This window comes from Silurus aristotelis (genome assembly GCF_946808225.1).
Source record: "Silurus aristotelis genome assembly, chromosome: 29".
In the NCBI taxonomy this organism is placed as follows: domain Eukaryota; kingdom Metazoa; phylum Chordata; class Actinopteri; order Siluriformes; family Siluridae; genus Silurus; species Silurus aristotelis.
In genome coordinates, this window is record NC_139602.1 from 1,418,517 (window position 1) to 1,441,998 (window position 23,482).

General features: G+C 42.3%; 2 protein-coding genes and 1 long non-coding RNA gene across 9 annotated transcripts in view; 1 reads left to right on the top strand and 2 right to left on the bottom strand.

Annotated features, from left to right (window-relative positions):
• Positions 1-4,741: 4,741 nt before the first annotated feature.
• Positions 4,742-19,086, bottom strand: disp1 (dispatched homolog 1). Of its 5 annotated transcripts, none has more exons than XM_083535614.1 (8): positions 18,464-19,086; positions 14,878-15,351; positions 13,773-13,802; positions 13,018-13,141; positions 12,264-12,391; positions 9,897-9,994; positions 8,722-8,819; positions 4,742-8,644 (listed from the first exon to the last, which is right to left on the bottom strand). In XM_083535614.1, the coding sequence occupies exons 2-8, from the start codon at positions 15,330-15,332 to the stop codon at positions 5,204-5,206; spliced, it is 4,374 nt and encodes a 1,457-aa protein (XP_083391740.1). In that variant the 5' UTR covers positions 15,333-15,351; positions 18,464-19,086; the 3' UTR covers positions 4,742-5,203. The 5 variants fall into 5 exon arrangements, with proteins under 5 accessions (XP_083391740.1, XP_083391743.1, XP_083391744.1 ...); XM_083535617.1 differs by having other exon boundaries at positions 14,878-15,340; positions 18,464-18,479; XM_083535618.1 differs by lacking the exon at positions 18,464-19,086 and adding an exon at positions 17,053-17,155 and having other exon boundaries at positions 14,878-15,340.
• A 977-nt stretch (positions 19,087-20,063) lies between these two features.
• On the bottom strand, positions 20,064-22,176 carry LOC310722871. The gene is made up of 3 exons (XR_014532520.1): positions 22,053-22,176; positions 21,911-21,964; positions 20,064-20,848 (listed from the first exon to the last, which is right to left on the bottom strand). It is a non-coding gene; the product is annotated as an uncharacterized lncRNA (long non-coding RNA).
• The window catches only part of LOC310722852 (transport and Golgi organization protein 1 homolog), a 37,022-nt gene continuing 34,779 nt past the window's right edge, over positions 21,240-23,482 (top strand). The window contains exons 1-3 of one of the 3 annotated variants that reach the window (XM_083535613.1): positions 21,240-21,564; positions 22,137-22,270; positions 22,834-22,920. In XM_083535613.1, coding sequence (XP_083391739.1) covers positions 21,444-21,564; positions 22,137-22,270; positions 22,834-22,920 — 342 coding nt within the window. In that variant the 5' untranslated portion in view covers positions 21,240-21,443. The remainder of the gene's footprint in view (positions 21,565-22,136; positions 22,271-22,833; positions 22,921-23,482) is intronic. The other 2 variants (XM_083535611.1, XM_083535612.1) reach the window with 2 other exon arrangements.

Below are 23,482 nucleotides of genomic sequence, written 5' to 3' on the forward strand. Positions count from 1 at the left end.
TTCTTCAAACTCGGTGAGATCTAGAAATAGATAACACCGAGCAAATAGTTCACAATAGACTGAGCGAGATCGAGTCCTTATAAACCGCAATACGAACAAAGGTGTTAAAAAGACTTGAAAATCATACTTGAGTAAAAGTTATCGATCTCCTACTACAAAACCATTACAAGTTCTGATAGAAACTTTCTTTCGGCCATTAGGGGGCGCCACGGCGGACTATCCGCATGATTGATTTGGCACCTTTTTACGCTGGATGCATTTCCTGACGCAACCATCCCCAATTTATCCGGGCTTGGGACCGGCATTGAAAGTGGCTGGGGTTGGTTCCCTGACCGGGGATCAAACCCGCGCCGCAGCGGTGAGAGCGCCGCATCCTAACCACTAGACCACCAGGGAACCCATTACAAGTTCTGATAGAACTCGAGTAAAAGTCTTCGAGTGTCTGATTTGAACAGCGTTTGAGTATTTGACTCATTGAGAAAATAGCGCGCTAGTCCTCAACTCTAAGACGTGTTTTAGTCCAAAACAGTCAATTCGGGAGGTTTGATTTCCTAAAATACAAACTGTACACCTCGTTAACGCCGCATTAGAACAAGATCAACACAACATCAGCATCGTCTTCGACGTGCCAGAACCAACCAATCAAGTCGAAGTAGTAAAGCGATCTTTCGAAAAGGGATCTTCAATTGTGAACAAATCAAATCGTCACGAAGTAGAAAAAAAAATCATATAATGGACGAATGAAAGTAAATCATTTAAGACGAAAGGAAAAACCGAGTAAATGTAAATCGGTAAGTGAAATTGTGACCTGCTCATCTCTTGGTGTATGGAGCAATTCCTCCCAAAAAATTCCATTGATTAGATGTTATATTTCAATACATTATGCTGTCCGAGAAGATACATAGATACCATAGATCTCAGGTTGGATTCCATACACGCCATCAGAAAAGACTTGACTTGTCTCTCAGAACAGCTGCTGCTTATCTAAACAAATCGTGTGTCGTGAATGGTTTCTGAGGAACCTACCAAGATCATTGATTTTTGTTTACTCCCTTATTTTTACACACATCTTCTTTAGATCTTTCCTGATCTTTCCAGTCTTATGTGCTTCTTCCCCACAAAATGTTGTGCTTTGGATGTTGGAGCTCGAAATTTTTCCTCTGCTTGAACTAGGAAACCCAATCCTGGTCCATGAAGATCTGGTTTCCATGGGTTGGATATGGTGGAAGATCTTGAGGAGCCTGCTAAAGAGCTCAAATTCTGCTGAATCTCCACACAATCTAGAGGAACATCTTTCTGAAAGAGTGGAGAGCAAACGGGAACCGAATACGGAATTTATGAACCCTCCAGCGCTAAAATTGATAACGATGCTGGTGACGTTCTTTTAAATCACCAGCATCGTTATCAATTTTAGCGCAGGAGGGTTTGAAAAAAATCCGACAACCAAGAAAACGAACATCATCATTTCCCCCTGAATGTGTTACGCTCTTTATTTTGGCAAGTTTAAAGGTAGGCAAAATATTTTGAAACAAAAAACGATAACTTTACTCGACGTTTTTATTATCATTAGCGCCATAAAAGGAGCCGGTTTTTAGGGAAGGGTCATTAACAAAACATACCAGACCCTGAAGTTTAGATATGTGGCTTGTGGGAATAGTGTGGGCATTGCACAGGAAACCTGGAAAAAAACCACCCTGCACATCCTGATATCCTACTCCGGAGTCATTTTCTTGCTTGTGCTGGTTGACTGAAACTTTTCAAAATGACCCTTTCGTATTTTATTTCTCAGTAACTAACGCAAAAGAAACAAAAAAATTGCGGATAAAATAAAAAATGTGACAATTTCGTACACGGGATTGATCATTTATTATCAATATCCGGTGTCTAGACGAGGTTCCTCACAGGGTTTCGTTCCTTATTTCAGGGTTTTAATCGATCTTAAAAAGTCTCAATCCAAATTCTAGGTCTTAAACTTGGTGCACAATGACGTCAAGGTATTTTTTATTACCCATTTGTGCTATTTTTTCTAAACAAATTTTCCCTTCACTTGATATACAAGACTCCAGGCAGCTCCATAAAGATCTGCTTTTTATAGGTTGGATGTGTGTGGAAGATTCATTCATTTTCATTTCATTTTCTCCCGCTTATCCGTAATTCGGGTCGCGGGGGCAGCAGTCTAAGCAGGCCCCCACCTTCGACTGCTGCCCAATCCTCACAGCACCGTCCCTTACAGTCCCTCCTGCAGGTGGTGAGCCCACGGGAAGGCGGCCCCACGTCACTCAGACGTCACGGACCTTGATGTTACCCTCGTAAGGGACCCCCGGAGCATAGAGGGTTAAGGGCCTTGCTCAAGGGCCCAAGAGGGGCAGCTTGGCGATACCGGGGCTTGAACCCCAGACCATCTGATCGGCAACCCAGCGCCCTAACCGCTGGAGCCACCACTCCCTCTGGGAAGAATCTAAACACCAACCAAGTCCTCCTACATCAGTACCTGACGTTACCAACACCCTTGTGGCTGAATGGAATCTCACAAATTTTCATGAAATCTGGTGAAACATCTTCCCAGAAGAGTTGAGCTTATCATAAGGGCAAAATGTGGACTAGATGTAGAATTCGATGTTCAGAAAGAAGCACATAGCAACCTTATAGTCAGGTGTCCAAAAAACCTTTTTCCATATTGTGCACCATTTTTTAGGTTTCTGGTTTAGTGTACTGTCCTGTGTTTGTTTCCATTGTATTATTAGGGGGCCAAGCACCAAAAAGATTTTTAACATGTCTGTGATACCACCTAGAACCAGAGGGTGAACTTTGGCACATTCATTTTAAATGTTCTAAAGAACATTCTGACCAAATTTGGGCCAAGTGCTACCAAAGCTTTAGCACCAGCATCATATCAAATTTGGGCCTAACATGTAGGCATGTTTTTGATCATATCTATAGCGCCAAATTCAAAATCCACCATTTTTCTGAGGACACAATGAGGCCAATTTCCATCTAAATCGATTTTGCTGTAAGATCTTACTGGAATTTGTGCTCAATTCCTTTTTCCTATAATTTCCTGGAGTCTGCTTACATTGGCCTCATACCAAAATCAAGCTGAAATGTACTTCCTTTCGAACTTCTACAAATGATCGTATTCCAATCGGCACCAAATCTGGCACGTCATCTTCAACGTGACTTTAAAGCCTCCAAACAGGAAGTGAGGCTGGATCTAAGAAACGAATGTGAGCACTGATACAAAATACGGCCAGCATCTTCAGGACCATGACTTGAAGCTGAAGAAAACATGAAAGTGCCACCTACTGGTCAGAAGTTACAATAGCATGCTGAATATGTTTTCAGGCATCTCGTTGGCATTATTGCTACTCCTCAAATTTGTCGTATCTGCACCTCGTTTTGGTTGACATCAGATTCTTGACATTTGGATGCACATTTATTCGTTTAGAACAGAGAACTTCATGAAAGTCAGTGATTAAAAACGTGTACGAGTGACCCTTTAAAATCACATTTATGCATTTTATTATTCAACATGGCAACCTATAGAATACTTCCTACTTCCATTTTGGAGGGATGTCCAGTTCCTGGTGATATCGTTGTGGTGGTGCCGGATGTTCTCCGCTTGTTGATGGTCTGATGTTGATGGTACATGTAATGTTTTATAATATTCTTCAGAAATCTTGAAAATTCTTTTCTACCATTTACATTTATGGCTTTTGACAACTGACATTGATCTCATTCATAAAACTGAGCAGCTATGTGCTTAAGGGCCTTCCTTAAGGGCCCAGCTTGGTGCAAATGGGATTTGAACTCACAACCTTCAAATTAAAAGTCCAATGCTTTGAACCCCTATCACTTGTTGATTGATCCCCTTTGACAGTATATACATTGGAAGCTCTTTGTAAACCAGGGCATGAACCCCACCATGATGTCCTACAGAAACATCTAATCTACATTGGTGGTTAATGAAAGGTGTTATCTTCCTTTCTGCCTCCAGACAGGAAATGGAACGACTCATGATGATACACCCTTCCCTTAATGATTCACATGAGTCAAGAGGAGATGATGAATCTTTTTTTTATTAACACAATGATTCATTAATAAAACAGACATTTAATGGTGAACGGAAGGAAAAGTTTCTCTACAATGAACATTCCTTATGTGGGCAAAAGTTTGTGGACCCTCGGTCAATAAAATTGTTATGCGCTTCCTTTTGTAAGCTCTACTCTTCTGGGAAGATGTTCTACTGGATTTTGTGGACATTTCATTGCTGTTCGAATTCATTCCCAAAGGTTTTTAATGGGTTTTGAGCTCTATAGCAGACCAACTCAAGATATTCCACACACATCCAACCCATGGAAAGCAGATCTTGGAGATCTTGGAGCTGGCTTTGTGCACTTTGTGTCCTCCTGGAACATTTTTTATTTAGGTTTCAAATAAAGGGAAATTTTGTTATCAATAAAACATCTTATACATTTGGGGAAAAAAAAAAAAAAAAAAAAAAAAGTCAGGTGTCCAAAAACTTTAGTCCAGATAAAGTATAATTTTTATTTATGGACTGTAAACAGGAAAAACAGTATAATGTCCAATTATTAATGAACCTAAACGTATGCTCTTATAGTACTTGGTTTATAAGTATAAAATTATTTTCGGTAAAAAAATATTTACGCATATTTATACACGTCCCAGCAAAAGCAGATTGCATGACTGATTAGATCTTTGTTTTTGTTTTTTTAAATCTCCGTTATGTATTTGGCATTCTGTAGGAGTTGTATAATAAGCGTCAAGCTTATAGACATTTCAACTCCGGTTAGTAACGTTATTATGACTTCTGAAAATATAAACACAGATCAGGCATAACATTATGACCACCTGCCCAATATTGTGTTGGTCCCCCTTTGGCTGCCAAACGAGTCCTGACCCGTCGAGCATCAACATCATTAACTACTTCAGCAATTCTGGTTCTAACACAACTTTGAGGACAAAATGTCCACTTGCTGTAATCAGTGTTATTCACTTCACCGCTCAATGTTATAATGTTATGCCTGATTGTTGTAATATCAGGTGCGTTTGGAGAAAATCTCCGGCAAATGTTAATAGCAACGAATCGACGAGAACCATCTCGAACGTCAAGATTCTAGAATACAAATTCGTTCCGAACACAGAATTAATTCCAGAGGAACACCGTTTTTCCGTCGGTTCTACATCAGCATAAACTTTCCGACAAAGCCGCCGAGTTAACGGGACCGACTTGACCATTTGATTCCTTGTGGTTCACTTTTATACTCCCGTTTACGTAACGGTCTCTTTTGGGCGAGAATTCGCTGGCGGTTATTCGAAACTGGACGCTTCTTTCGAAAGTAGCAGAGTCTGTCCTTTGTTGATTGTTGTGATCTTGCACTAAAACGGAGGCGCTCGAAACCTTAAAGGACGTTTCTTCTGATTTATCGTCGGTCACGCAGTCTTTAGGAGTCCGAGGTAACGTAGAGCAATGAGCTGAGGAACGGTGAGTGCGATTTCGAGTGGTTATGGTGTCAGGTGAAGGTTTACACGGACTGTTTAAGTGAGATCCGTTTCCGCCCGCGTCACGGGACGATTGATCTTGTGACTGATGGTGCAAGGTGTTACACCCTCTACGATAGCAGGGGTGCTTTTTTAGAGTTTTTGAGTTAGATCTTGCGGTCGGGGGATGGGGACACTTGTGGAACTGGGTGGGGACGCAGTGGACGTCGTGATTGGTGGTTGTGTGATTTGCATTGTTTAGTTTGGAGAAGATGGCCCGGTCTTTTATGGCACGACTGCATGTCGCCGCCGGGCACGGACACTCTTTATCCTGCATACAGGTATGGTGGTTGGTCCACTGGGGCAAATAATGGCCACAGGGACACCCAGAGTTATAAGAGTAATTATGCAGGTAAACGGGGTCCGTATTCGGCATGGTATTAGTATCATTAATTTCCGATTTCTTGATTTTTTGACAACAAGATGCGTGTTGAGGAGCACCTTCATCGCTTAGCTGAGTGTGCTCTTTTTGGACCTCATCTTTTTCCGTATTTTGAGTTGCCAAAGGCTCAAGTTCATACTCCACCACTTGTCCCCTGGTATCTGACTGGTACTTGTTTGTCTGGCAGGTTTTCCCTCCTTCGCAGTACGTGGATGACGAGTCTGAAGTCCCCGCTTTAAAAGCACGACACTTCGCAAACAATTTAGGCATCGGGATCTGTCCGCAGCTGCCCTGAGGACCGACACAGCGACACATGCACTGGAAGAAGAACGTCGAAAATGCCCAACTGATACACATGATCAGCATGAGAAACGTGCCGAGCTGGGTGTATGCCAAGACTGTGGACGGCATCATCATCGCTCCTGCAACAAACGTCGTGAGAGCTGCCATGGCAATCGCTGAACCCATTCTGCTCAAGGAAAAAATCACCTTGCCTTCCCGATCGGGTTCTGGAGCGAGGCGGTAAGCAACGCCGTAATGAACGGCAAAGTCCACAGAAAGCCCTACGGCCACTGAAATGGTAACAGACTCTAGTATATTTAGTTCCCAGCCCAAAAGCACTAACGATCCTACAGTTACAAAAATGGTTCCAGCGATTGAGATAATGGCGTACAGGCTGATAATGATGTTCCACGTAGTTAGGAGCATAACGCTAAATGCAACCGCCACTGACAGTGCCATGGCTATAAGCGTTCCATCAGACAGACTATCCTGGAGGTCGTAGAATTCCAAGTTGCTGACAAACCAGCCATAACTTAACCCATCCGGAGCATTTTTTAACTCTTCCTGGATCCAGGAATCCACCTCTTGGTAGAACAGATGCATTTTTTCGTATGCTAACGTGAAGTGGTATGTGCTGTGAAACTCGAGGACAATGGCACGAATCGTATCGTTAATGTCGAATCTCGGTCCCGGTGTCTTGCTGTCCAGGTGGTAAACGGTGCTCCGATCCAGCTCCATAATAGCTCGCTTGATGCACAACTCGAAAACGTCTTGTTTGTAAGGAAATGTAGACTGGCTGCAACACGGGTAGACCCTTGCTTCATCGCAGTCTTGGTTCTCCATCCACTGCTTAAATGTCTCGATGAAGCAACTGGTAAAATCTTGCTCGTTAGACTGGAAGACGAAGCTCTGGTTCCTGAGCTTCTGACAGAAGTTGAGAATCCAAACTTGGCTAGCCGGGCTGGCGATGTTAAAACTGGTGTCGAGCGTCAGCTTGCCTTTATTTTTAGGGTTCATGGGATCACCAGTGTCTATTGGAATAACACCCCATATTATTGTGATGGGCATGTGGAGATCTTCTCCATGGTGGACACGTTCAAACATGAAGAGCTTTTTGTACTCTGCATCGTAGCGCTCGAATGGATGCGTGGACCGGAAGACTTGGAATTCTGACAGCTCCAAGGAGGGCAGTTTGATTTTAGGGCTGACGCAGACGATGTATGCACCGACACCAGTGATGACCAGGAACCAAAAGAGCCACAGGTAGCGCAGCTTGATCACAATGCATGGTAAAACCTTTTCGAAGAACACGCGGGACCACTCAGAGAGCGCAAACAGGCACTTGTTGGTATTCCGGTAGACGCTCTTTAAAAAGCTTGTGGTGTGAGGTGGTGACCTGAAGCATATGAAGATATTAAGAAGGTATCGCTCATGAAGGACCACAACGGCGGGCAACCAGGTTACCATCAGAACGTAATTGACCAGTATGGCAGTCCCAGCATAAACCCCAAAGCAGCGGATGGCCGTGATGTTGCTGACGTAATTGGCGTAGAATGCAGCAGCTGTCGTGAAGCTGGTGACAAACATGGAAAGAGCCGCGTGCTGAAGCGTGACGTTTACTGTTTCAGCGAGCTGCGAGTTTGGCTTGTCGATTTTGGTGTAGTTCCAGACGTCGCACAAGACGAACGCGTCGTCGGCGCCGATCCCAACAAGAATGATCAACGCCGTGAGATTCATAAAAGGAAAGAATTCGAAGTTGAAGACCACCCGATACAGGACGTAGGAGATGATTAAGGAGCTCATGATGGCGAACATGGTCATGATGGTGATAAATACGGACTTGGTGTATACGCACATAACTACTAGGACGATCACGATGGCTATCGCAGGATACATAGTATCTGTAAGAAGGTAGTCCTGGAACAAGTTGTGTTTGATCCCAAACTCGATGCCGGTCACGGTGGTGATGCCGTCTGTGGAGTTCCAGTTCTCAAAGTTGTCCAAGTAAATGTCCATCATGCTTTCACCTTTCTCCGTAGGAGAAAACAACATGCTGTATTTGAGATCGGGTGGATGCAATTCCAGGCTCTTCGGGTGAAGGAAATCTTTGTCCACTAAGAAATGGAGAATGTGATATACCGCGTTGTATTTGGTGCACTTTCTGGGAACGCCGCCGCACTTGAACTGGTCTTTCCTGCGCGTACTGACATCCCAACACTCGGGACCCAACGTGCCATTGTAATAAAACTTGGCACAGGAACGCAAGACCTTCAGGGTGAGAGATACATCCCGTTCTGTTATCTTTTGGCAGGACGACTTGTTGGTGAGCACAGCTATGTAGTTCCCAAGGGTCCAGCTTGGACAACAGGACGCAGATGTGGCACGCTGACACAAGCTCCAGTACTGTGGATGGGAACGAACCTGAGAAGACATCAAAATCTATTAGCAAGGAAAAATAAAGAAAACCAAAACCGCAAAAATTCAAGAATACCACGTACCCTCGTATTGTCGAAATTGCACATGGATTTTATAGCGTGGAGATTCCATAAGTTCTTCCCGTCGGCTGAGGTGAACACAATTCTTGAGTAGCTGTCACCTGAAAAGATCGGGTTGGACAAGAATCACGAAAGCAGAAATGCAAGTTGCGTAAATATGCGTAGCTTTCGAGATCAGCCAGGAGCCCCTCAGAAACGGTGCTGTGGTGCACTAAATTTTTGCCTGCATTTGTCTTTCATGTCAACTTGCGACTGTCAATCAATTTATGAAGAAAAGCCAAGATCATGAGAAGCAGCTCCTGAAAAAGGAGGTCAGTCTTGTCAAGTGTGCTCTGAGAGTCCCTCTGCCAAAATTGTGGTGCCAATCAAGGTGTCCATTACGAAGGTATCACTTTCTGCAGATTCAGGGGACTGCTTTAGTGCTAGCAACCAAACAAGTTTTGTAATAGTATAGAAAGAAGTACAACACCACGAAAACGAACAAACAAAAACATTCTAAAGTGAACATTTCGATGAGCGTTAGCGGTAGTGTTACATGGACGTCAGGAAATTAAGACCTGTTCAAAAGGACTTTTTAAGGCCTACATTTTTTACATTTTTAGACTTTTTTAAAACCCCAAGGACACCCTGGAGAGTGTGTCATAAATTTTTGGCTGTACTTAGAGTTCCTGTCTTTACCTAGTATTTGGAATTGGTGTTAGAATATTGAACCTGATGAAGCTTTTGGAAGATACGGGAGGGAATTATAACAGCTTTGGAGGACAGATCAGTCACTTAATCCTGTCATATATACATTAGTGATTGTAAATTTCTCGGTTCTCGAGCACGTTCTCTCAGCACCACTGCTGCTCACATAGAATACGGATTAACATGGCAGAGGTAGAGCTGCATCTTCCTGCAGACACGACGGGAAAAGAACGTCTGGTTTTGTTTGATCTTTTTTTGCACTACAGAGGCATGTTTGTGAAAGAGGTCGTGCGATAGAAGTCGTCAAAAGGCACCTAAGCAAACTGATGATTCGCTGTCTGTCTGGAGCAAAGAAATCAAAGCAAACTATCAATACCATATTGAATCGCAGTGCATCGTATTCTTTCGGCCTCAGTTATGGAGATGCACATCCCTAAAACATTAGTTATTATGGCAATTGTGTCTAATTAGATAGATTTTAAAATCTTTACCTGGAACATCACAGAAGAAGCTGTCTTTACTGAAGTCCCATTCGGCTTGTCTTTTATCTCTTCCCAAGTGATCCTCTAAATACCTCTCTTCTTGGTGACTGGAACCGAGAATGCAAAGCCAGAAAACATAAAAGGGAAGAAAATCACCAATGCTTATGCTTTAATAGAAAGAAAGATACAAATATGTATCAATAACCTTATATTTTGTGTAATCGTATAACAGGAAATACATTCTATATTCTATCTACATGTCCATCATCATCTTTCAGCTGCTCCCATTAAGGGTCTCCACAGCATATGGTCTGTCTCCATATCATTTTGTCCTTCATCTGTCTCTTTTAATCCAACCACCTGCATGTCTTCCCTCAGCACATCCATAAACCTCCTCCATGGCCTTCCTTTTTTCTTCCATCCTGAGCATTCTTCTACCACTTCATATACCTCAGAGCTCGGTCCCTCTAATAAACACGTTTCTAATTCTGTCCTCAATGTTATATTCAGGTCTACATAGAAGGTAAACCGGTCATTCTTTGGTGATTTTTGATAATAGCTCCTGACTGACCAATTGGCTGATGTTTGAGTTGGATCAATGCCTTAATTTGATAACCGGATACAAATCAAAGCAGACCACAAATCGTTTACCGAAAACCAAATGAGTTTCTAGTCCTCATCAGACTATATGACTAAAAACATTGTCCTTTGGACAACGACTACATCAGACCTCAAAGGCTCATGATGTTTCTGAATGGAGCCATCTAGATATTCCTTGCTTCACCAAGAGCATGGTAAGTAATCTTCCTTTCACACTGGTGCCTATTAAGACCGCTCCACATGAATGCTGGTCTGAAATGAGTGTAATTGAAGACAGGCTTTCTGCTGGCAATCCCCTCAGCGAAAAGGGTGGAGTAACTACATACTTTGGCAGTTACTACCTCTGCTTGCCCCTATGAGCTGGTGGCCAAGTAGTTCCAGAGTGAGCCAAGTGCTCTATCCAAGCAGGGAATAAACCAAAGTATCACTAAGTACTTCAGAAAGTAAACAGTGGTCTAAAGTAGGTTTAGCTGGAGCAAGCTATGAGAATGTACAGGCTCCTAGCTAGCTAGCAAGCAATAATTTAGCATAATGGAGTAGAATATGGAGTTCTGCCGTTTCTAATAGGCACAGGACAAAAAATGATCTGACTCATTGCAGAGTGTCACGGAAATGATGCGCAAAACCACAAGACTTGGAACTTGAACCTGGAAAAGATTCTTTTATGTCCCAAAATATGGTACATTGTGTACATATCCACGTTTGTAATGTTACGACTACGAACTTAACAGGAAATCGTTTGCATTATGTCATTACACAAAATCGCCCAAGCTCCAGCACAAATTTAAAACATGTGATTTACTTTATACCCAAAAAGAAACAGAATCAGGAAGAGAAAGAAGTAAAATCCCAAACTTAAAAATTAAGGTAAATTTCTGGTGCACCATTAAACGAATGATTTAAAAATGTACAGAATATGGCGCAGCATCAAATTTGCCTTCAGAAGGTTATATACGGAAATTCACATGATCAAGTCTGGACACTGCGAAAAAACTGGGCCTTGTGGTAGAAGAAACCATTATTGAGAAAAGGCTGGCAGTGGATGAATCATGTAGTATGGATGTTTTTCAGCAGGAACTCGGAAACTTGACAGAGATGAGGCCAGGATGGGTAAAGCCAAACGTTGTGCAATGCTGGAAGAAAATATGTTCCAGTCTGCAAGGCGTTTGGGACAGAGATTTACGTTCCAACAGGACGAAGGTGCCAAATTTGCGGTCACATCTACCATGGATTTGTTAGATATTTGTTAGAAGCCAAAACTCAGTTCAATCTGACAGACCTTGAGAACTTTTATTCAATAAATGGATTCAAGATTCAAGGGTTAGGTTTGAGGTTAGGTTGACCCAGATGTGCAAAGCTTACAGAGGATGGTTTTATCAAGTGGGAAAGTTCGTGAGGTCAAATCCCAGCACCACAAATCTGCCCTTCCTGGGGCCCTGAACAAGGCTGGATAAGGATTTCCACCAAATGCCATCAATGTAGGTCTACCCAGTGCTTCGTGAGGTAGGTGAATCCTTGTGCAGCCAAAATACAGGTAGTTACGACGGAGATGTGTTACAAAGACCCCATCGAAACTTGAAAATATTGTTGGGACATGGCCCAGCCCACTCATGAGTATGGGCTAGTATACTGTATAAACGCGCCGGTTTACGAGTGGAGGGCGGAGCCGAACGCGCTCCAATTCAGTAACACTACAAACTTTACATTTTTTTTTTATAAATAATAATTATATACAATTATATTTAAATTCAATTATATATAAAGGACATGTGTTACCTTTTGGCCTGTTCATCTGCATATTTAAAGGGGTAGTTCGCCAAGGTGGCTTTGTATCCTGTGTTCTTCACCATGTTGTTCCATGTGACAAGCCTCTGACCGATCGTGGTGCCTCTCGGTTCGAAGCCCTACGGAAAACGAACATAAGATTGCATAGAGATGAGTGTTTAGTACACCTTTGCTAGGACACTTGATCATCAACATGAACTTCTTCAGCAATTTGAGCTACACGAGCTCGTCTCCCAGCCTTCACTCTCCTCTTGCATCAATGAGACTCGGCCGTCGCCGGTTTACCACTGTTCCTTCCTTTGAGCACTTTTAAAAGATACTGAAGACTGCAGACTGGGAACATCTCACAAGGGCTGCAGTTTAGGAGATGCTCTGACTCAGTCGTCTAGACGTCACGAATTGGCCCTCAAATCCTTACACCCATTTTTACTGCTTCTGCCCAATATTCCACCCACTAACAGGTGCCATGATGAAAAGTTGATCAGTGTTATTCACTTTACCGCTCATAATGTTATAATGTCTTATGCCTGATCAAGGTGTAAATAACTGAAGTATTTGACAGGTTTGGGTTTCTACAGTGGGCACTTTGTACTATTTGGAAAAGGTGTTTTATATATAGAAAGTCTAACCAATGGAAATACAAACCAGAGCGAAAACCAACAGTCCAAATACAACCCTAGAGGTGAATGAAAGCTTCTGTAATGACCTTACTTAAGAAGAAAAAACAGAAATGCAGAAGTCTTACCAGTAAAGGATCGGAGAAGTCGGGCAAGTCCGGCACGAGAACGCCTACTAAAGTGCACACCACGATGAGTATAGTGCACACGCCGAGGACCACCACAGGCCAGTCAGCAATGAGCTCTGAGTAACTGTAGGCAAAAGAGAGTTTCCGCTTGCTTTATATCAGACATAGGGCATTTTCAAGCTAGATCAGATGAGTCTTGAATTTATTCTCAATTGCTAAAGTAAGCACTAGCTTTGACTGTGGTGGAGACGCTTTATGGATAAAAGTTTGTGGAGACCTGACTACGAGGTGGTATCAAAAACGTTTCAAGACTTAATGGTGCTATTCTGAGTTAGAACGTGAAAGTTCTAGAACCGCCATTCTTTTGGGAAGACGTTACAGTAGATTTTGGAGTGTTACATTTATAGCATTTCTCAGACGCGCTCATCCAAAGCGACATACATTTCTGTCATTCGTACAATGGAGCAGCTATTGGGTTAATGACTTTGCTCGGGGGCACAGGAGTGGCAGCTTGGTGGGGCTGGGATTTGAACTCATGACCTTTTGGACCAAAATCTAATGTTACGCCATAAATCTCTCCAGATTCTCCACAGATTCTATAGTATTAATAACTCATTTGGTCAAATGTAATTGCAGAAGTCTAGAATCAACTGTGGTATGGACATTGAAAAGATCTTTACCTTCATCTAAGATAAATGAGACTCATAACCAGAAACAGAACATATAAAAGGAGATAACAAAAATGAAGATCTTACCTTTTGGGGAAGCGAAAAGGTCTTGCAGGGCTACAGGACAAGAAAGATAATCAATTTACAGTATATGTTACAGGAACAACAAGAGACAAGCAAACTCCTATTGGTTGTGGTTTAAATGAAAGCTCCACCCACATGGAGGTGATCTCAATCTGGGTAGCAGGAAAAACCACAGGAATTTTACATCCCTTATCCAGGAGAACATTTATACATCTAAGCAGATGGGGGGTTAAGGACATTGGTCAGGGGCCAATAAATGACAACAGCCATATTGTCATCCAGGGTTCTCTCATTTTATTTGCTACTATCTCAGACATGATATCCTTAAACACTGCCCCTAGTGGTAACAAACTCAAACACAATTAGCATTCCAAGAACACACCAAATCCTTTACTTTCTGAGGAGGTTTCCCAGCTGGTTCTGGTCTTTGGATGCTGTAGCGTAAAATTTTCCCTTTACATCAACTACGAGACCAAAATCTGTAACTCCAGATTTACAGTGCTCCAGGTCCATAAAGATCTGCTTTCCATGCGTTGGATGTGTGTGGAAGGTTTCGAGTGGTATAGAACTTAAACCCTATTGAACACCTCTGGGATGAACACTGTTTGTGATTTTCAACATCCTAGTTCCACATTTGGTCTCAATTTGCTCTTATAATTAGCTCCACTCTCCTGGGTGAGATGTTCCTCTAGATTGGTGTGGAGATTCGTGCAGATTTCGTTTAGCCACAGCGGTGTTAGGAAAGTCAGGTAGGTGTGGAAATGAGGAGGCGGTGGAATTCGTTCTAAGAGGGTGTGAGCTCTGTAGCAGGCCATTTAAGATCTTCCACACACTTTTACCCGATGGAAAGCAGATCTTCATAGAGCTGAAGTAATTGTCCTGCTGGAACATACAACTGCGTGCCTCCAACTTTGGGGGTAGAACCACATGTGGCTGGAAATGTCATGTGTTCCAATACTTTTGCATAAACTTAGTATTGGAAATTGGAATCCGAAATTTTATCTGGTACAAATAAAAGCAAAAACAAAAAGCAAACACGGAGTCCACGTTACTGGACGGCAAGTGCTCATCTTCATGAAGAAACTCAGTGAAAGCAGAACTCCGTTACCTAAACGTGTTCATGTTGGGTTGGTTCTGGAAGCGTTCCTGCCATTGGTGATGCATGCGGAAAATAGGAGTCCCCTGAACGCAGCAGGGGCCGATGTGAAGGGCCCTTCCTGAGGGCACCCCCCCCTGGAAAATGGTGTCCTGCTGGTTCCTGTTACAGCACTCAGGCTCCTGAAAAGAGCAGCATGCAGAAGAGTGATGCGGAAGAGACGAGGTCAAGAGCTTCGGAGACTCGGGCCGTGAGGAAAACGCTGAGGAGCGAGACGGCGTTTGGACGGAGAGGTTCTGCGTGACGTCGCTTCGGCACGACCGTTCCGCCCGGGGCGACGTTCTTGCATTTTTCTCCGGTGTGGAGGCGGGAACGGAGCTGCTGGGATCGGACGGTGTGGAGGAGATTTGAGGAACTTCACCATTGTTGGAGGACAGAAGGTTCATGGAAGCCTCGGTCAGAGCCATGATGGCTTCTAAAATTCACCTGAAAGAAACAAATTGCAAAGAAATTAGTCCTGAGAAAATATAAAAATAAATAAAATATATAAATAAAAATAAATAAATAAAAAACCATTTATAATCATTCGTCACTATTTATTATATTGTTAATTATACCGTAAAATAAAAGTAAAGAAATACAATTCTATATAATGCAATTCAATACATTTATTATTTAAATAAATCATTTTATAATTTTTTTTAATAATAATTAATAATTATAATAATTATACTTGCTTTATTTATATTTTTCATTATTTGTAATTTTGCGATATTTATTTATTTATTAATGATATATTTATTATTTGTATTTTTTATATACTTTTTTTGGAATAATTACAAATTAAAAACCTCGCAAATCTCCACAAAATCTAGCGGAACACCTTCTCAGAAGACTTGAGGCTTCTATAAGAGCAAATAGAGAACTAAATTTGGAATGGGATGTTTCAAAATGAGGCACATGGCAACCTTATGGTCAGGTGTCCACAAACTTTTTGAGGTGTAAATCCCAAGTTCTTTTGTCTTGAAGGAACCGGTATAAGTTTGAGAAGGAACCTCCTTCAGGATCCATCGTGGAATCACCGCTTGGCTTCGTGACAGTTTCGGGTTCCTTTGATGATGTGAGGAACCGGTCTTTGGTGTGTAATTGGGACTCGTGACACCTACAGACATCAAATACAAGAAGAAACTTCTTGCTGATGTGGTCAGGCTTCAGGCCAGACGTCTCGGCTTGTTTCTCTTTGCTTTAATTACAGAGGTGATGATGATGATAATAACTGTTATTAGCATGAAAAGCATTTCTACAGGACGGGTTTGAGAACTCCGAGACGTTTGAGCTGAGCAGCAGGGAGGGGGGGCTGCTTCTCGTCCCCCTCAGGTTGGGGGAAATATTTTAGACTTCCACTGTGAAGAGTCAACATTCAGCAATATTGAACCCAGACTGCTTGCTGGGAGATGTTCCACTTTTTAATAAGAATTTCAGACTCACACACACACACACACACACACACACACACACACACACACACACACACACACACACACACACACACACAGTTTCTCTTTTAGTCTTCCTGTCTCACTCTCTCTCTAAATACCTTTCTCTCTCTCACTCTGTCTCTTACCGTCTTCTTCTGTCCCACTCTTATCGCCTTTCTGTCTCACCCTCTCTCACGGTCTTCCTCTGTCTCTGTCTCTCTCTCTCTCTCTCGCTCTATTACCGTTCTGTCTCAATCTCTTTCTCTCATTACCCTTCTGTCTCACTCTCTTCCTTCCTCTCTTTCTCTCTCTCTCTCACTTTAACTTTCTGTCTCACTCTTTTCCGCTCTCTCTCTTTAACTTTCTGTCTCACTCTCTCCCTTATCGTCTTCTTGTCTCACCCTCTCTCATGGTCTTCCTCTGTCTCTCTCTCATTAACTTTCTGTCTCACTGCCTTTCTCAGTCTCATTTTCTCTCTCTCTCTCTCTCTCTCTCTCTCTCTCTCTCTCTCTCTCTACCTTTCTCTCTTTCATAATCTTTATCAGCTGCTGCATTTTCTCCCCCGGACGACGTTTCCGTTTCCATTCACATCGGATCTGCCAGTAATCCTGAACAGGAAGTAGTAATATCTCCGCTATTCCCTCATGGCCAACTTTGACCTTCTGTTCTGTGCACAGTGTTCATCCTGCCTTTTTCTGGCTTTACACACAGTTTTACTGAGGGAGAAAACTCGAACCTCCCTGAAATCCAGAGACAGAACCAGCAGCAGGTTTCAATTATCGATTAAACTTGATGAACTTCGACTCTAGCTACTGCAATAAAAAACAATCCAGAAATGAGAAGGTTCCTCCAACATGATGTTGAGAAACGACACTTGAATACGTAATCATGTGAGCAGAAATATCTACAATCTTTAGCGGTGTTCCAACTGAATCAATCCACCACTTAATCCCATCATTATGTCACCACATCTGTAGAAACCTTCAGTATTCTAGAGGAATCCAGTAGAACAGAGTGCTGCATCACACAGGATCTCATACGAGCAGAATGAACGGCATAAAGCAAGAAAACAAATGAACACAATTCAGCAATTCCGACTAGTGATGCGAAAACGCCGATGTTATCGGGCGCCTGCTAGATGACCCCAGTGTGAGGAACTGGAAATCTGATTGGTCGAAGCAGCAGTTCTGATGTACTGATCGTCTGATGACTCTGAAGACCTCAAGGTGGACTTATTCGACACGGAAATACGGGATGGTTGAAATCCGCTAAGCGATATCCATCATGGAACGTCCTGCTCTGGGATGAACATGAACATCTCCAACTAGCGACGTAATTAGGGACTGTAAGAGATTCTAAAGTTGTTATTTATGCTATTTATGTTATTTCTATTTTTAATACCTGGAGAAACCTCCATGTTTGACTGAAGGGGGTTGAGGGAGTCCGTCAACATCGTCTCTCCTGTTCTCCGTGTTACAGAAGTTCTTCTTTTTGGAGCTAAATATGTCACATTTGGGCTCCACAGAACTTTCTTCCAGTCATGTACCATCCAATTCTTGTTTTTATCAAATTATTATAATATATATATAATATAATACAGTGTATATATATATATATATATATATATAGCTCTCTCTCTCTCCTTTCTTTTCTCTCTCATGTCTCTAAAAATTCTCTCCCTCTCCTTCTCTCTCTTCCTCATTTCTCTCTCTCTCTCTCTCTCTCTCTCTCTCTCTATCAAATTTCTCTGTTCTCTTTCTCTCTTTACACTCTCCCCCCTTTTCTCTCTACTTTTTTCTCTCCCTTCATCCCTTCATCCCTCCTCTCTCTCTCTCTCTCTCTCTCTCTCTCTCATTATTTACCTACTGAGAGTGGACAAACTTTCAGCACAAACATCCTCGCAGAGAATCCTCTTCATCTCTCTCTCTCTCTCTCTCTCTCTCTCTCTCTCTCTCTCTCTCTCTCTCTCTTTCTTTTCTTCTCGGGTTAAAATGTAGCCCTGAGCTTCAACTATCTTTAGAATGGAAACATTCTGTCCGAACAATAAACGAGTAGAAAAGTGAGATAGAGATGAGAAAAGAATGAGACAATCATGAGATATAAATGGGGGAATTCTGTACCTGGATGTTTGTAGACAGAAATTTTGGTGGTGGTGGTCTTGGTGGTGGTCCTGTGATCCTGCTCGGTAAGGTCCCCAAGCAGAAGAAACCGGTTACAATGAATTTCCTCTGGTTGCATAAATATTTATAAATAACTATAAATAAATCAAATCATCTTGATTGGAGTCGCAGTGTTAAACGGCACGGTGTTGTGGAGGAGCTCGGACTCGGAACACGTAGGCCCAACCACATTCCCGACAACATTCCCCACTGCAACGTGATTGGCTGAAACGCGGCAGCTGTGCGCTCACGCTGCTCCTCTGAGAACTTCCCATTCCCAACCTCTGGAGAGTGAGACAGAAACCCCGGCCTGACTGCCAAACTCCTCACCCAGACCTCCTGACATCACAGTCTTCATCTCCGATACCTCCACCTCCACCTCCACCTCCACCTCCACCTCCACCGCCTTCTCCTTCTCCATCTCCATCATCTACTCCATCTCCAGCAACTCCACCACCTTCTCGTCCTGCTAGAAGAAGAGGAGTAAATGCTTCATCCCCAATCCCAATCCCAATCCCACCCACAACCACGGCTCTGATTGGATGCACCTATTTCTGCTTCTCCACCATGGGACGGTTTCGGTTCGTCAGCCCGCCCCATGCAACACTCCCATTGGTTCCAGGAGGACAATGACGTCAGGACATCTGTAGAATTAGGAAGTGAGCTGCGATTGATGTTAGAGATCTGAGCATTTTCAGAAAGAAAGTATATATATATATGTGTGTGTGTGTGTGTGTGTGTGTGTGTGTGTGTGTGTGTGTGTGTGTGGGACGTCTTTGGATGCTTTATGAAAAAATGTAGCTTTTTGATCTCTTTCTTACACACACACACACACACACACACACACACACACATTTAATAATAATAATAATAATTATATATATATATATATATATATATATATATATATATATATATATATATATATATATATATATATATAATACACTGTATTGCCAAAAGTATTGGGACACTTGATCATACATACAATACGTGATCTTTGAGCATTGCATTTAACATTAAGTCCCAATGTGCTCTTACATTTCCCTCCACTCTTCTGGGAAGATGTTTCACTAGATTCTGGAGTGTGTTTATGGATATTTGTGTTCATCAGCCACAAAACTGTTATGAAAGGCAGGTACTGGTGTAGGTGAGGAGACCTGAGGTGCAGTCAGCGTTCACATTCATCCCAAAGGTGTTCAGTAGGGATGAGATCAGAGCTCTATAAAAGCAAGGTCTTCCTCTCCAAAGCATGCAAACCAGATCTTCATGTGCTCACTGGGGAATCACCATGCTTGAACAGGTTTGGGTTTCTAAAGTTTAAGTGAACGCAATATTTTATTATAGAGCATCTAAAGACGTCTTGTGCAATTGAGTGCCTTCAGATTTGTGGTAACAGTTTGGAAAAGAAACACATATTGCAGGAAAGGTCAGGTGTCCCAATACTTTTGGCAATGTTATATATATATATATTGTAATATAATTTGTACTGGAAATCACTTATTAATGGTTTGTAATGGGATTTACAATAAAAACCACACAGTTCTGTTTTGGTAATGGATTTTATTCTGGAATTTATCATGGAAACCACTCAATAATAATTGGATTTTTAATGGAAACCATTAGAATTTCTGTGTAAATGGTGTAGGAAGTCCCATTAAAGCTGTGAAGTGGCAGCGAACCCATTGTGAACCTGGAGAAAACTTGAGTGTGAATCCAGACTGATCATGGGTGAACCTGGTGTGAATCCGGAGCAAACGCAGTGTGAACCTGAAGTAAACCCGGTGTAAACCAGGAGTGAACCTGGTGTGAATCCTGTGTGATTATGGTGAGAATCCAGAGTAAACCCAGAATGAACTCTTTGTAAACACAGAGCAAAATCCGGAGTGAAGACTAAGTAAACCCGTAGCAAATCCGGTGTAAACACTGTGTGAATCTAAGGTGAAATCAGAGTCCAGGGTGAACCTGGTGTAAATTCGTATTAAACCTGAAATTAATCCAGGACGAACCCAGAGTGAATCTGGAGCAAACCCAGAATAAACCAGGAGTGAACACGATGAGAACCTGATAAAGCTGGTGTGAACTTGGAGTGGAAGTGGGAGCGAACCCAAAGTGAACCTGGTGTAGATTAGAGTGTGAACCCAGACTGAACATGAACCAGGAGTGAACCTGGTGTGAATCCGGACTGAACCTGAAGTGCATCCTGTGTGATTATGGTGAGAATACAGAGTGAACCCTGTGTAAACATGGAGCAAAATCCGGAGTAAAGACTAAGTAAACCCGTAGCAAATCCAGTGTAAGCACTGTGTGAATCTGGAGTGAAATTGGAGTGAATCCAGAGTGAACCTGGAATGAATCTAGTAAGAACCCAGAGTGAATCTGGAGCAACCTCAGTGTAAACCATAAATGAACATGATGTGAACCTGATGCGAATCTGGAGCAAGCCCAGTGTGAATCTGGAGTAAAACCGTTGTGAACTTGGTGTGAATCCGGACCAAACCTGGAGTGATTCCGGAGTGAACCCGGACCATAATCCAGAGTGAAGACTAAGTAAATCTGGAGCAAACCCAGTGTAAACCACGAGTGAACATGATGCAAATCTGAAGTGAATCGGGTGTGAACTTGGTGTGAAACTGATGTGAATCCAGAGCAAAACTGGAGTGAATTCGGTGTGAACCAAGTGTGAATCCAGAGTGAAGACAAAGTAAACCTGGAGCAAACCCAGTGTAAACCCCCAGTGAATTCGGAGTAAACCCGGAGTGAACCCGGCCCCTTTAACACGTCCCTCTGACGATGTAACATGACTCTTCTGGATCTCCTTCTCTGAGCTCCAGCCTTAGCAGGATGTGCTGACGTGTCCGGCTTGCTTGTGTTTCTTTGCGTGTCTATACGAGTGTGTGTGTGTGTGTGTGTTTGTGTTTGCTGACACTGGCAGACAGAAATGACGGCAATGTATTATATTTTAAGCGTTTTTATTCTATTTATCTCCACACGTGAATCAGAAGCAACAGTAGACCGGCGGTTCTCGGACCTAAAGCGATGCGCCGATGAGGAATGTAGCAGTAAGTGCAGCAGATCGCTTTAAAACCAGGCCTAGAAGTTTGTTTTTGTGATTATTAAACATTTGAAAAGATTTGAGTTGAACTCGAAAAGCTTGGTTTCCATTGAGTAGTATCTTCTTGAGATACAGATACAGAACTGGACGCTGTAGGGCGCCGTGTTTACATGGTAGCTAGCAAGCTAGCAAGCAACAACAAGCTCCCTCAGCCTCCGGTCTACCATGGGTCCACCACGAAAGCTGGATTTTATGAAATATTTCAGCACGTTTTGCTAAATTTCTGATCTATAAATGATTATTCGTGGTCTTGCTGCTGTAACCATAGTCAAATTCCTTGTCAAAACACTTACATTAGGTCTTTCCAGGATCTTCTCTAGAGTTCTTCATCATTCAGGTGCTCCGATCTGCTCTGAGAAGAAAAATACACCTCAGAACGAAAGCGAAAGAGGGCTTTCGCTTTCAGTTTAGATTGTAAAATTCCAAACTAAGTACCATGCAGAAGTGTGTGTTCATCTCATCATCCTCATCGTGAACATCATGATGGACGTTGTTCTTTTTCTTCTTCCCTTCTTTCAGTGCTCCTTTGCCGAGGAAAAGCCTCGCAGGATTTCGCCGGTCCGGACTGTCGATTCCTGTCGTTTAAAGCAGGAGAGACGATCTACGTGTACTATAAACTCTCAGGGCAGAGGTCAGACGTCTGGGCTGGAAGTGTGAGTATGACGGGGTTAATCATTCATCGTTGATGGAAAGCGTGATGTTTTTGATCCTCAGGTCAAATCGCTGATTCGAGACGCTCGGGTTTGAGAGCATATAGATGAACGTGTTCCTCTAAGGACCTGAAAGATCACGACTTAGGCGAGCAAAAAGTGTACCGGTGTATCAATGACATCAATTTGTTTCTCCTTTTAGTCTCATCTCCTGGGTTAAGGTCAGCTCTCCTGATCGACTCGCTCAATCCAAAACCTTCCACCTCGACCTTCTTCATGAAGTCCTCGGTTGTCTTGCTGAATGATAAAGTTCCTCCTGATTAGATTCAATTAAAATTATTATTTATTTATTTATTTTATTCGTTTTTTTGCCACCATCATGAGCTCCATCTTCAATAAAGCTTAATGACTCTGTTCCACAGCCCCCTCAGCTTGTATGTTGTGGATCATGAGCGGATCCTTTTCTTCTTCGAGCTTTTGCAAACGTTTTTATTTTATTCTTTCGAATGAACTAAAACCTCCATTTATATATTTACAAATTTTTTGTTGTTGTTGTTTTTTTGTAGGTTGGTAACAGCTTCGGGTATTTCCCCAAGGACTTTTTGAACATCAATCACATTTATACAGAAAAGGAAATCGAAGTACCTACTGAGGTGGGTGAACGTTTTTACCGAACACCATTTAAACATTTTACACACCTCGAACGATTTTGAATAAATGAATAAATATTTAGGAAAATTAAAGACATAAAAAAGTAGCATCCAAAATTAATAAAAAAAAACCCCACTTCAAATAAACAGCATGTGCCATCAGTGATTCGCCTCTAGAGGCCGCTCTTGTACCGTATAACGCAAACCCGGAAAAACTATAGGTATGGATTTTTGCCTATAGCCGAGCTGTCAACTGTCGAACTAATTGGCGCTGATTAATCGGCAAAACCAATGAATTCGTCGAACACTTTCTACACGTGTACTAAAGCTGGGTTCACACGTACACGCTCAAATACACGTAGACTGTATAAAAATTGTAAATAAGTGATAATCCAGGGGTGTGTGTGAAGTGGTACAGGATGTTTGTTTACATTCAATTGAGCACAAAATACCTGAAATTCCAGCCAATCAGAATCCAGTATTCAGACCGACCATAGTTTAATAATAACAATGAGTTACATTTGTGTTCTTTATCAGTTTCTTACTTTTATTTTTTTATAATTTG